Here is a 13,456-nt window from a genome sequence, read left to right as displayed (position 1 = left end):
TTGCAATTTTTCATTTTTCTTATAAATAGATACACACTTCAAGGTTATCTGAGAATGAATGAATGAATGCAGCACCTTTATTATTTCTTGGCAATATTATTTTAATCATTAATCTCATACACGTATTGAATCCTTCAAATGAGATTTAGAGGAAAGCAATAAGAGTTTGCCACTGTTCTCAGATAATATTACTTCACTGTCAGGGGCCAGGGACAGACAGACCCGGAGGCATATGAGAGGTACAAACAGAAAGGAAGAGAGAGAGAGAGAGGAAAGAGTGTGAGAGAGAGAAAGACAGAGAGAGAGAGAGAGAGAGAGAAAGAGTGCAGGGAATAGAAAGGGAGAAGAGAGTGTGTGCTGCTGACACGTTTGAATCACAGCAGCTGAGACACACGTAAGAAAAAGAAAACAAAGCAAAAAAAAAATTACGTTTATTCCCACAAAGGAGTAACAAACCCATTCTGAGCTTTTATAAGCTTTATATATTTTCTGAAATAAAGAATTTTGTTCCTCTGTTGTCCATTAATAAGCAGTGAACAGAGGCAGTGCTATGTAAGTGTACGTCTCTATTTAGTCACGGTCAGGACACGATGCATGACTCAGGGAAGAGAGGACCAGGCCACGCGGCCGACGCCGCCGTCCGTGCCCGGAGTACTAACTGCTCCATTTAGCCCAGGTATGCCGGGTGGCACCCCAACGCATGAGATCCTCGGCCGTAACGTCCGACAGTCTTCATCTTCCCGTTTTATCCGGGCTTCGGCGCTAGAGGGAAGCTCTGGATCAGGTGCGGATTCGCTCGGCGACACAAACGTACGTGCCCTTGTCATAATGAGCTAAATAACGGGTCAGAACCCGCTGACGGCTGGTTTTTTATGAGTCTCTAATAAAGACCAGCCACTTCGAGCCGTCTGTCTCACTCCTTTTTTTCCCCCTCCCACGCTTTTGCAGTCACACAGAGCTCAGACAGAGGAAACAAGGAGCTAACTTAATGGAAGAAAAAAAAAAAGAAACAGAGAGAGCGGTTGTCCCTCCCTGTCCTTTTCTTCCAACAACACCATCTCCTCCTCCTCCTCTCTCTGCCTCTCTCTCTCTCTCTCTCTCTCTCTGTCTCTCTCTCTTCATCTCTGAGTTGTGGGTCCGGGCCGTCAGGTGCTACTCTCACGGTGTCTTCATTAGGCTCTGCGGCAGATGGAGGATGAAGAGAACTTGAGCTTTATTCATTGTGACTTGTTTTTCATTACTGCCTAATTTGACGTCAGAAAACAGAGCCGCCAAGAACCAAGGGTTATATACCAATTACTCCATATGCAGGTTGCCTTCTCTCACCTAGTGATTTTCAGGTGCGTGTGCGTGTGCGTGTGCGTGCATGTGTGTGTGTGTGTGTGTGTTTGTGAGAGAGAAAGAGAGAGAAAGGGAAGCAAAAATAAAAATCGGTGGCATATTTAAATGAGTGCAAAGCTGATGCACACAGTCGCAGGACTGTAGTTCAATATCGCGAACATATGTTTACCTATGATTATTAATCATTTAACTAATGCTCTGCTGAATTGTATGGAGCTTTTTCAACACACACACACACACAATCATACTGGATCTTTCAACTAACTCTCTATTTCTCCCACGACAGAGAAAAACAAGAGGAAAAAACAAAGACCACATATCTGAAGTGGTGTGTGTGTGTGTGTGTGTGTGAATAACCAGCACATTCATATGTGACTGTCGCCTATTGTCATCATTATTATGAGTAGCAGTAGAAGTAGCAGTAGTATTGATGTTGTTCTTATTGTTTTTATTTAGTACTGAGTCAAGTTCAAATACCAAAGCTACTTATCATGTACAATATCCTGCATACACAATCAGAACAGAGCAATGTGTGCTGGTGCATCATTAACATTATTTGATAAGGTTTGGCCATATTTAAAAAGAATACATAAATGCTTCAGATCAGTGTGTCATTGCGATGCCAGAAATTCACAATTCAGGGAATTATCCTGATAATTATCCTGACGGTCTTAAGCTGAAATCCTCCTCCCTGTAGTGTTTGTGTAGCCAACCTCAGCTATTCATCACTTACAAATAGGGCCAAGCCAAGACACTGTCTAATTTACTGAATTGGATTATTTTATAAGTGAATTGTCACATGATTTATTCCATGGGAATTACGCCACAGATTAGGGTAATGCATACCATGCATTTATCATTATCTTAAGCAGGGGGTGTTCGAAAAGGATTGTCCTGTAGTCATCTTCAGGAATGAATAGATTTGGAACGGATTTGGGGAACTAGGGCTTGCTCTGTTTTTGGGCGGAGGCGTAAAATATGAAGAGGATAAATGTATTTTAAATTGAAGTTTAATGAAATAAAAGTAATGCATGCCACTCACTCAGCTAATGCATACATCCAAACACATGCGTGGTCTGTTATCTGAGCTCCCCACACTCTTAGCTGTGCGTCAGTTCTCTGTTAATGGAGGAGGTACAGGAATCCTCACCGCAGTGACCTGACACTCTTTGGTTCTCCTCTCGCACCTCCCTTAAAAGATAGAGAAGGAGGGGAAGGAGGTTAAAGACCCCTTTGGTCTCCAAGGAAAATGCAGGCCCCTGGGGTCCAGACTCAATGGGCCTTCCTTATCTACATTCCACATCAAAACTTTTGTCAATCAACAGTTTGCCACCCATGTCTGTGTGATATAATACTAATGTAGTGTACACCATGATGTACAGTTGACTCTCTCTCTCTCTCTCTCTCGCTCTCTCTCTTTCTCTCTCATTTATGTTTTATTTTTCTTTTCTTTTCTTTTCTTTTTAAATGTTTTTCAGTACATAATACATAAAGAAAGCTTACCAGTGGCACAGTGATATGTTTGTAATGTAGCACATTGGTGAGATTCCTGTTTGCGACAATTACATCTTGAGTGTGAAATCTCTCTTTCTGCAGTGCAGCAGTGGAAACTAAAGCAGCACATTTGAAAGCACTTAACCTGTTTACTCGGTCGACAGCCTGTCTTCCTGTCTGCTCTTAACACTCTGTTATATAGGAGGAAAAAGCTCACGGCTGTGGAGAGAACACAGCTCCGATTGGGCACTCAGTAAACTGCGGGGTCTGTACTCTCATGTCGGGTTTTACCCTTAATGTGCTCTATGAGTGGGAGTGGGTCAGGCGGTTCAGCTCACTCCACTGTAAAGAGCCGGTACTGCTAAATGTTCTCATCCAGTCCTGACCCGACACTGTCAGTTTATAGACTGCCTATCATTAAAATGTTCAAGCCATTAGCATCCGCTGTGCTAAGTAGCCAGTTTCACATTTACTGTCAACAGGAGACAAGCCACCTTGTGCCTTTTATATATTCTTCTCTCTCTCTCTCTCTCTCTCTCTCTCTCTCTCTCTGTGTGTGTGTACGCTGCTTGTAGAAGAAATAAAAACCTGTTGCAGAGCCTGTGCTTTAAGGGTTGCATCACTGTCGTTTGTCAGACCCGTGCTTTTCATCCACCGAGTGGTCGACTAACATCCCTGACTCTATTGAATAACCAGTGGCCTGTTTACAATCAATAGCGCCCCCCCCCCCCCCCCCCCCCCCCCACACACACAGAGAGGCAAGTGATCTAGAGATGCATGTGATGTGAATCAAGTGTGACACAGCTTTCCTGAAAATCAACCCTGTTCTTCACTTTCACATCCCTGCTGAAATATTGATTACTGATAGGAAAATGGAGCCAGAGAGGAGAGAGAGGGAGAGAGAGAGAGCGAGAGAGAGAGAGAGAGAAAGTGAGAGAGAGAGAGAGCGAGAGAGAGAGAGAGAGAGGGGTAACTTGATTTCTCAGTCATTAATGGTTGGTTCTAGCAGGTGGGTCCTGCGGCCTAATTTCCCATGGTTCCCTGTTCAGGACTAATGGGTGTAAGTAAGGAGGCCGTTCCCTTCCTGAATGAAACAATTAGCAGCTTCCAGGAGCTCCACAGCCCAACACTGAACTCTCTTTCCCCAGGAGAAGAACACAAATTGAGGCCAGCATGGATGGGCCTCGGAGACACGTTCACCTGAGACCACCCAAGAGCTCATAACACACCACAATCTACTCTCTCTCTCTCTCTCTCTCTCTCTCACTGCCGCTGTGGAAGTCAGCGCCTATATTGTGTGAAGATCAGGGTGTTAGGCAAGAGACTTTTCTTTCTCTCCGAGTTATATTAACATATGAACAGTGGATGCCGGTTCAATGGAACTGGAGCCCAGTCAGAAGGGTGTCTCATTTGCGATACGACTTTTTTTTTTTTTTAACGTGTTATGGATGGAAGGGTCCTCCTCTCTTTCTGTGCGGCTTTCGCTCGTTTTCAGAAGTTCTCGTTTCGTCGAAGTGGCAGAGCGCTTGCTTGTCAAAGCTAATTGTATGATAATGTCCCATAATTCCTGCAAGTCGACATGGATAAGTCTTCTGCTTAATGGCTTTGCTTGAGAGAGGAGGGGGGAAAAAGGGACCATCATCAGCATTAAGAAAATGAATACTTAAGCTTCACTCTCCCAAGCCTGATGTAAACAATTACACAAGAGTCGCCAAAATACAATTAATGAACCATTTAGGAGGCGGCCTGACACCGCTTTAAGTGAGATATGTTGGCCTGAGGTGATTTATGAAAACCAGGAAACCTTGCCATAATTAAATAAAAGGCTTTGAAATGGAACTGTCTGCTTTGCTGGGACTTACTGTATTCATTGAGTTCACCACAACAAATAAATGCCGTTAATTACGTCCAGATTTGAAAAAAAAAAAAAAAAAAAAAAAAAAGAAACCATGATTAGACGCCCTTAGTAATATTTTAGATGACTCAGGCATTTTATGTGGGATGCTCTACGACTTTTGAATGTGTTTGTACAGGAGCATATTCCATATGTTTGACAGGAAGCGTCTGTGTAGTGTGAGCGTAACTCTGTGACCCTTTGGTAACCCAGAGGTTAGTGTTAATTAGTCAGTGTACGACGGCTCTGAGACGCTCTCCTTACTGCCGGGTAAAGCCCAGAGGCCTGCAGGAGTAATATATCTCCCAGAAAACCCTGTTTACTTATTCACGCCCCGTCCCCAGTGTTTCATCAAGCCTCCTGTTCACTCACACAATCTATATATTATATTACAATTGGAATTTGTGCTCGCTCTTAATAAGAGTATAGATTACAAGCTCCATTCTGCTTCCAGTTTTCAATTTTCCATGATTGCATTGGTTGTGTGTTATAGTATATCTTTTTAAATGTCAACGTCTGGCAATTTACATTCTTCCGCACGGCATTAAAGCAAATTATAATCGATCCGAGGCGTGATGAGACGGACTGGCTGCCACAAATTAAACGTAAAACAGAAAAAAAAAAACCAGAAACAAAATCGGGCACACAACAGCGCTTTTGAATTAATAAAAGGCAAGACATGTTAAGGAATGCCAGTAAGGTAATATTTGCTTCTTCAAGAAACCCGGTAGTCTTGGTGAAGCTTTTCCTGCCGCTTTTGATGGAAACGGCAAGGGACACAGATGCAATCGAGCTTTCATTAAGATGTCTCTGTCGCTCTTACCGCTCCGCCATCGCGTCTTCTCACCAATAATGAACAGACATCCAATATATCACTGCCTCTCAGAGAGCAACTGATTCTTAATAGTGTAAACGGCCGGGTTTACCGCGGGTTGGTGCGGCACGCTGAGGGACTTGGGGATATGCTGAGCGGCGAGTATTTCAGTCTACGCTAGAGTGCCGCAATTTAACATTCGTCCGACGGGTGGAAGTCATATCACGGAGGGGGGGGGGGGAGGTTGGGGCTACTAGTCCTGTTTGCTTTGAGCTGGTTCATGCGCTTTTCGTTTTGTTTTGTTTTGTTTGTTGGTTGTTTTTCTGGTGACAAAGTGAATGTTAATGGCAATACAGCGTTATGCAGACATGTTGAGTGAATCCTATGTATCCAGCCCTCTATGACTGTGCCATCCATGAGACTGGAACCCACTGGTTTATTTGAAGAAGGTGGAGAAGAGAAAGTGTTGCAGATATGTTCACTCATGGAAAGTGAAACACTGGAAGAAAAGAAAAGAAAAGAAAAGAGAAACAAGAGGAGAAGAATGTGCTCTGTAATCAGACACAGGCAGTGGATGGGGAGTTAGTGGGAAAAACATGACGATAAAACAAATGAAAAGGAAAACGAGGAAAACAGACAAGGGTGTTAATGGTTGGAAGTGATGGATTACAGAGATTACCATTACTTCCCCCCCCCCCCCCCCCCGGCTGGCCATTGTTTTAACAACACAAGCATTGTACATCATGAATGAGTAAACTTGGAAAAACACTGTATATCTTTACAGCGCTGAGTCAAGTCTGACAAGAGAGCAGAGAACCTCCGGGGAAATAGTTTTATTGTCTGCTGCAGTGAATTTAGGTAGGTTCAGCTCGCGCCGCCTCACCACATTAAAGCCGTCATCTGGAGAAGAAGACAACACGTTCTTTTCTTTTTTTCATTTTAAACGGATGAGTGTGGATGTGAGACCGAGAGCTCCACACGTGATTTCAAACAGGCCTGTCACTTCTTTACCTCCTTCACCACCCTCTCACCTCTACATACCAGCAGCCTTCGGCCGTACCACGATTTAATAGGTCGTTCATTTACCTTCCTACTGAGAAACGATTCCCCCCCCCCCCCCCCCCCCAAGCGCGCTCACGAACTTCACAAGACAGAAATACAAAAATGTCCCTTTCCTTTTTTTGTTCCCCGCCCCCACCTCGCTAACAGTTAAAATGGAAGCAGGGGAGGATCCGGTGTCCTGGGCCTGGTGTAATTGATGGCGACTGTTTGAGTATGAGATTAAGATTCATGGCGCGGGCCACTTGAGGGGACGCAGCGGGCTACCGGCGTGAAGGATATGCTACGTTGCTTAGACCAGGTGCCAGGGTAATTGATGGTGGGGGTGCTAGCTCCTCAAATGTGCTGTAAAAGCTATCAGAAAGTGTCTCAGTCACACTCGCCTGACACCTGGAGAGGAAGAGCACCCTGCACCAGCGACATCATCCCTCTGAGAGAAAGAGAGAGAGAGAGAGAAAGGGCAACTTAAAAAGAGAGAGAGACAGACAGAGAGAGAGAGAGAAAGAGAGAACATACGAAATTATGATTTGGCCTGTCAAAGTTGTGTTTCACTCTAAGGGTTAGATCTTTTTTGATGTGAATACTTTTACTCCGCTGCTCCAAACGCTTTAAAATTACACAGTGTCCTAGGAGTCCAAGTGTCCAAGTTGTTCTCTCTGAAAAGCAAATTTTGACATAGCAGCATGCTTAAAAGGAAAAGAAAATATTTGTGCATACTGCATACTGCACACACACGCACACACACACACACACACACACACACATATATATATATATATATATATACAAACTAGGGCATAGCTCTTTAAAATGTTGGCAACACACAATAAATATTATTTATTGTCATTAACACCTGACAAGATTTATAGCAAAATCAGCATCCCAAAACTGTTTTTTATTTCTGTCCTTGGACCATGAAAATGCTCAATCCGCAATTTATCATGACCTTGGGCAGTGTGGGTTTTAGCAGCACAGGTTTACAGTAGCTTCAGAAGTTCTGGGTAGCCTCAAACCATTTCTCCTTTCTCACATAGCCATGTACCCGAAAGGGAGAAAAGATTGCCCTCTGACAGATGTTAACACAGAGGGATTATATCTCTTCATACCATACAGCTGTTCCTGGACTTCATTTTTTTAAGCTTCTTTGAGAAAAAGAACTCATTCTGTAAAAAGTGTCACCTCAAATAATCCCTCATTTTCCGTACACTATTGGCTAAGTACGCTGTCTTTACTACAGTAGCGTGATCTTTGATGAGGCTGTTGAAGAGTGAAATATTGGTCGAAATATGCCGAAAATGGCATTTTAGGATTTCTATTCACTGCATCGTTTGGAGTTTGGAGTCCCATTTGGAGTTGGGATTCTGAATTCATACTATACATTTGAAGTACAGTTTCCCAGGACTGGCTTGTGTGTTGTGTTTATGAAAAAGTTGTGTAGTACATTTGTAGCAGGGGCTAGATGACGTGAAAATAGATTTTTATTAATTTATTTATTTATTTATTTTAGCAAGGCTGATGGCAAGTGACGGTAAGAGCATGAATTCTGCTTTGTCCAAACCCTACTGGCCCCGCAGTTTGTTTCTTCAAAGCAGACAGCAGTGTGTATGGAATAAGAACTTTATGCAAATATGTTCATTTTCAAGGTCTATTACAGGGTAACAAATGTTTTCCTAAAAAATCCACAGAACAGGAGCACTGTTGTGGCTGTGTTAGGTCTAGATTTCTTTTCTGAATCCTTTTTGTATTTTTCTTGCTCAGATGCATAGACCATGAAAACTAGCTATAAAATATCAGTAGAAGGATATGGAAACCCATTTGCATTCAGAGTGCAGAAATGATAATGAAATTCAGGCAGATCATAATTTTCAAAAGCGTACTATGGGCCCCCTTTTTTTTCCCCCATCATGTTTGATTCTCGCACAGAACAAGCAAGCACCAGAACACAGACAAAATAACCGCGGTGAGAACATGCCCGGACCCTTTGCACTCTGCTGAGTGAGAATCAAAGTCTTGCCCAAACCCTCTGACTATGAGGTCGGCTGACGTGTAAAAAACATATCGAGTGCCAGGGCAAAATCAGACATTGCTCTGGATTTTCGACAGCATTTGTCCCGGACATATCATATAATGTAAAACTCAATCTTAACCCAGTTACCATCATTCTTTAGTTAAAACATGCAAAAAAAGAAAAAAAAAATCATCTAATCATGATGGTACTGCCTAATGACATCACAGTGACACAGACCTTCACACACTTTTTTTTTTTTCCTCCCAGCGAAAATTTAATTTAAGCAAATTTAATTTCAATAGATGCGTGGATAAACTGGTCTTCGCATGTCAGTGTGTCTCGAGAGCTTAACAATTCACGGTCACGGTCGCTTTTCCCCGTTCTGTTTCAGCTCTGCCAAGATAAACCCACGGCTTATTCCCTTCAAATTCCTGTAAGGATCAGCTAAGGTTCTGTATAAATTAATTTTGTCCTGTCACACTTTGCTTTGCCTAAGTCTTTTTTTCTTTCTTCTAAAATGGTGTCGAGTAAGGAAATCAAGAGTGTAGAGGAACAAGACGCGAGATTGTGGACGATGAGCCGTGGGACGGCGTCAGATGTCTCCTGCACTGTGACCGTATGGATTGTGTCTATGCTTAAGTCTAGAACTTGTCACAAGCTGTCACATATTGCTACTGTGACCCACCAATAACCAGCCATCTCTGACTCAAGGGTTTAACCTACCCGGTCTGTATGCTGACCACTGTCCATGAAGATGTTCAACAGAGCGTAGCATTGGACAGGGATGGAGAGCTGAAGACAGCTGCCACTGGTTTCTGTTAACACTTTGGACAAAGGTTACAAATATTGGTGTATCTCTGTTACCCAAAAGATTCAGATCTACTATCCCTTTATTGGACACTAACCACCTACACCACCACTTTTTGTACGAGTTATACGACTTTTTAAACAAATCCTTTCCAAGAATCTGCTCTCCATTTCGGCATAAAACCCATTTGAGCGGCTAATTTGAACAATTCTGACGTCACTCTCTTTAATGGCTTACTCCGAAATGCTAACATCAACGGTTTTTTAATATAAAAATGACTAAGCGTCTCGGTTGAAGCCAATCCGACTATTCCCTGCTGCGGCCTTGCCTTCCAGCCTTTCGATGAAGTCAGCAAGTGCCATATGGGGAAGGCAGGCCTGCGGAGGGGTGAACAGACCAGGCAACGAGGGCATGTCCACTGATCCTTGCTACTGTCAAGCTGAGCGTGCATCATCTCTGGTATTATTACTATTTAGTTCCTACAACAGATGGCCACAGTCAGTCTCCAGCCCTCTCTCACAGCACTTTATAGATAACTCTTAATGAACTGACTTTATGTAGCGCGGGGCTATTCGAGTGTGTACATGCAGCGTATCCGTTGAATCTTAAGCATAGCGAAGATTGTTTCTGTTGTTTTTTTCGATTGTCGCACAATAAATCAGTTTATGCTGATCTACACCCCCCACCCCCACCCCACCCCCCTCGTCATCTCTAAAACTGGTCACGTCTTCCGAGTGGAAGTATTGACAGTGTTTACTTGAGGAGGTGACATTTGGAACTTTATTTAATTCAATGAGTCACTGGCTATTGGCCTGACCTTTTATGCAATCACTGAGAGTCCTATAAACCTCGGAGACGCTACTTCCCTCCCGCGCCTTTATTGGTGTTCAATAAACTTTCCAGTCCTTATTGATACACTCATTTTCAATACTTATGAAATAAATCCACTGAGGAGGAGAGTTGCGATAGGCGGCTGTTTAATTCTGCTGGGCATGTTTGTGGAACTGAGAGTGAAATTGAAATTGATGGAATTTCTGCCAAGTGTTTATGCTAAATTTAAGATGTTAATAACTCTGTATGTGACAGGAAACTTAAGTTGTTAAAATTGTCTTTTTGACCCTGATGTCCTATTTTGTACAAAATCTTTTGTTATCTTACAATCAAATATCTTAGCGTAGACACAGAAAAAAAGAAACGGAGATCCAGGGGAGTGTTGTCAGAGACTATTGAACAGGGCTTCAGAGGAGCAGAGCGGCACTGAGATGAAAAATAAGGAGAAGAAAAGTGTGAGTGGAGTTGTGCTGTCTGGAAAGTGAAAGGAATTGCTTCACCATTATCTTTAGATTAGCAGTGGGACCATTCTCCTGCCCTTCTATGTCAAAGTGAATAATTCTCTCTCTCTCTCTCTCTCTCCCTCTCTTTCTCTCTCTCCCTCTCTGTCTCTCTCTCCCTCTCTTCCTTTCTCTCCCTCTCTTTCTCTGCCTTTGTCTCCTCTCTCTCTCTCTCTCTCTCTCCCACTCTGTCACTAATAAAATCAACCGTAGTGACGTGTCTGTGGAACACGGTGCCCGTGCGTCTGTGCAACGGGCGACAGTTCGGATCCCCGTTGGCCTCTGAGCTCTGTTGTCAGTCAGGACCCTAAAAGCATCAGTCAGTGAACCCGTTATAGGTGTCTCTGACACCACTGGCATGCAGGGTGTACACGCTGCCCCATGGCCATTACAAGCCAGAGAAAAGAAAAAATATTATAAATAGGTTTGTTTATGCAGTAATGACTGTGTTGTGGTGGCAGTGGTATTTTATTTCTTTGAGTAAATCAATTTTGCTTCAGGTGGAATTAAGTTTGGTTTGCTCTTGTGTACAACCATGGGCAATTGTTGTAGTCGAGCAGAACTAAAAAAAAAAAAAAATAACAAAAACCTTTTTGAATCAAACTAGGAATAAAACAGAAATTCAGACATGGTAGATTTTCCATATCAAGTCAATGTTCAAGGATGGTAACAGATCATGTACCTTTGTTTTCAAAAAAGCTTTATTTCAAAAATACATTTTGATTGTATTTTCTGTGGTTTTGGATTGTAGATTCACATTTCACTGTAAGACTACTATGTTATGTTGATGAAATATAAAAACCAAACCATTTTTTTTTTCACACACACTTTTCCGTTTCCTCTCAAGGGTTGGTTCAATTTTTCACATTACATAAATTCTTGACCCAGGTTCTTAGATACCCTGAAAGAGCTCACTGAAAAGGGAAGACATCGTGTTCTGGGGAAACAACATGGAATTTTAAGCAAGGATGTTTTTATGCTTAGCTCTACGCACTAGAATTTTATTCAGGGTTTTGTCAAGACTACAACAACCTCCCGTGGGACGTTACTGAAATGCAGCTTATTTCCGTTTAATCGGGTGATTAATGCCATATCTGTGTATGATATAACACAATGCTCTCTTCACACTAGTTCACCCACACACATACCCTCAAACACGCGTGCACTTTTTCACCCAGGACTCTTAATCCTCTCATTAATTAAATGTAAAATAGAATTCAGAATTGTGATTCATTGCCCCAGTCCATTATTTTTTAAACAGAAAACCACAAGAAGAAGGAAAAAGAAAAAAAAAAAAAAAGAAAAGAAATCGAACCGTAGACAATAAGCCAGAGGAATGAAGGCTTGGAAATGAAGACATCTGGTTTTTTCTGACATTTTCTGTGTCTTTCTGCGGAAGTTTGCAGAGAACTGCTGAGGGGAAAGATCTTTGTGTGTGTGTGTGTGTGTGTGTGTGTGTGTGCACGTGTGTGAGGGCATGCCAACCACGCTTCTGTAAAATCAAAGAAAAAGGAAAAGAAAAGGAATAATTAATGAAAATGGCTATAGCTAGCGACGTAGCAGAGTGTCAGTCTTTGTAGCTAGTGGTGCTGTAGCTGACAGAGGAATGGTTAGACGGTGAATGGATGTGTACAGTAGTTGACAGAGGAATGGTTAGACAGTGAATGGATGTGTACAGTAGTTGACAGAGGAATGGTTAGACAGTGAATGGTTAGACAGTGAATGGATGTGTACAGTAGTTGACAGAGGAATGGTTAGACAGTGAATGGTTAGACAGTGAATGGATGTGTACAGTAGTTGACAGAGGAATGGTTAGACAGTGAATGGATGTGTACAGTAGTTGACAGAGGAATGGTTAGACAGTGAATGGATGAGTACAGTAGTTGACAGAGGAATGGTTAGACAGTGAATGGATGAGTACAGTAGTTGACAGAGGAATGGTTAGACAGTGAATGGTTAGACAGTGAATGGATGAGTACAGTAGTTGACAGAGGAATGGTTAGACAGTGAATGGTTAGACAGTGAATGGATGAGTACAGTAGTTGACAGAGGAATGGTTAGACAGTGAATGGATGAGTACTGTAGTTGACAGAGGAATGATTAGACGGTGAATGGTTAGACAGTGAATGGATGAGTACAGTAGTTGACAGAGGAATGGTTAGACAGTGAATGGATGAGTACAGTAGTTGACAGAGGAATGGTTAGACAGTGAATGGTTAGACGGTGAATGGATGAGTACAGTAGTTGACAGAGGAATGGTTAGACAGTGAATGGATGAGTACAGTAGTTGACAGAGGAATGGTTAGACAGTGAATGGTTAGACGGTGAATGGATGATAACAGTAGCTGACAGAGGAATGGTTAGACAGTGAATGGATGTGTACAGTAGTTGACAGAGGAATGGTTAGACAGTGAATGGATGAGTACAGTAGTTGACAGAGGAATGGTTAGACAGTGAGTTGGCATGTCTTTCTCCATAGAGGAACAACAGTATCTCTGTCTATGGCACTGATTACACACAGGGGAGAGGGCATCTTACACAATGGAGCGATGTCCTCTTTGTGTAAAGGTTGCTTGGGAGAGGATCTTTATCAGCTCTGTACTGCTGCTCTAGAACAGCAAGAGTGGGTTTTTCTGTACAGAGTGGATTCTACACAGAGGCATACACAACCAGATTTTCAGTTAAATATAGATTGCTCGTGATGATA

The 13,456-nt window shown here is 42.5% G+C and overlaps 1 protein-coding gene across 1 annotated transcript in view; it reads left to right on the top strand.

Annotated features, from left to right (window-relative positions):
- Positions 1 to 594: 594 nt before the first annotated feature.
- erbb4b (erb-b2 receptor tyrosine kinase 4b) overlaps positions 595 to 13,456 on the top strand; it is a 135,913-nt gene continuing 123,051 nt past the window's right edge. Inside the window, exons 1-2 of the mRNA XM_030787620.1 lie at positions 595 to 784; positions 12,149 to 12,200. Coding sequence (XP_030643480.1) covers positions 595 to 784; positions 12,149 to 12,200 — 242 coding nt within the window. The remainder of the gene's footprint in view (positions 785 to 12,148; positions 12,201 to 13,456) is intronic.

The sequence above is a fragment of the Chanos chanos genome, chromosome 10 (genome assembly GCF_902362185.1).
Source record: "Chanos chanos chromosome 10, fChaCha1.1, whole genome shotgun sequence".
NCBI classification, from domain to species: domain Eukaryota; kingdom Metazoa; phylum Chordata; class Actinopteri; order Gonorynchiformes; family Chanidae; genus Chanos; species Chanos chanos.
The sequence above is the reverse complement of the archived record's forward strand: the minus strand, read 5'-3'. Positions and strand labels throughout refer to the sequence as shown.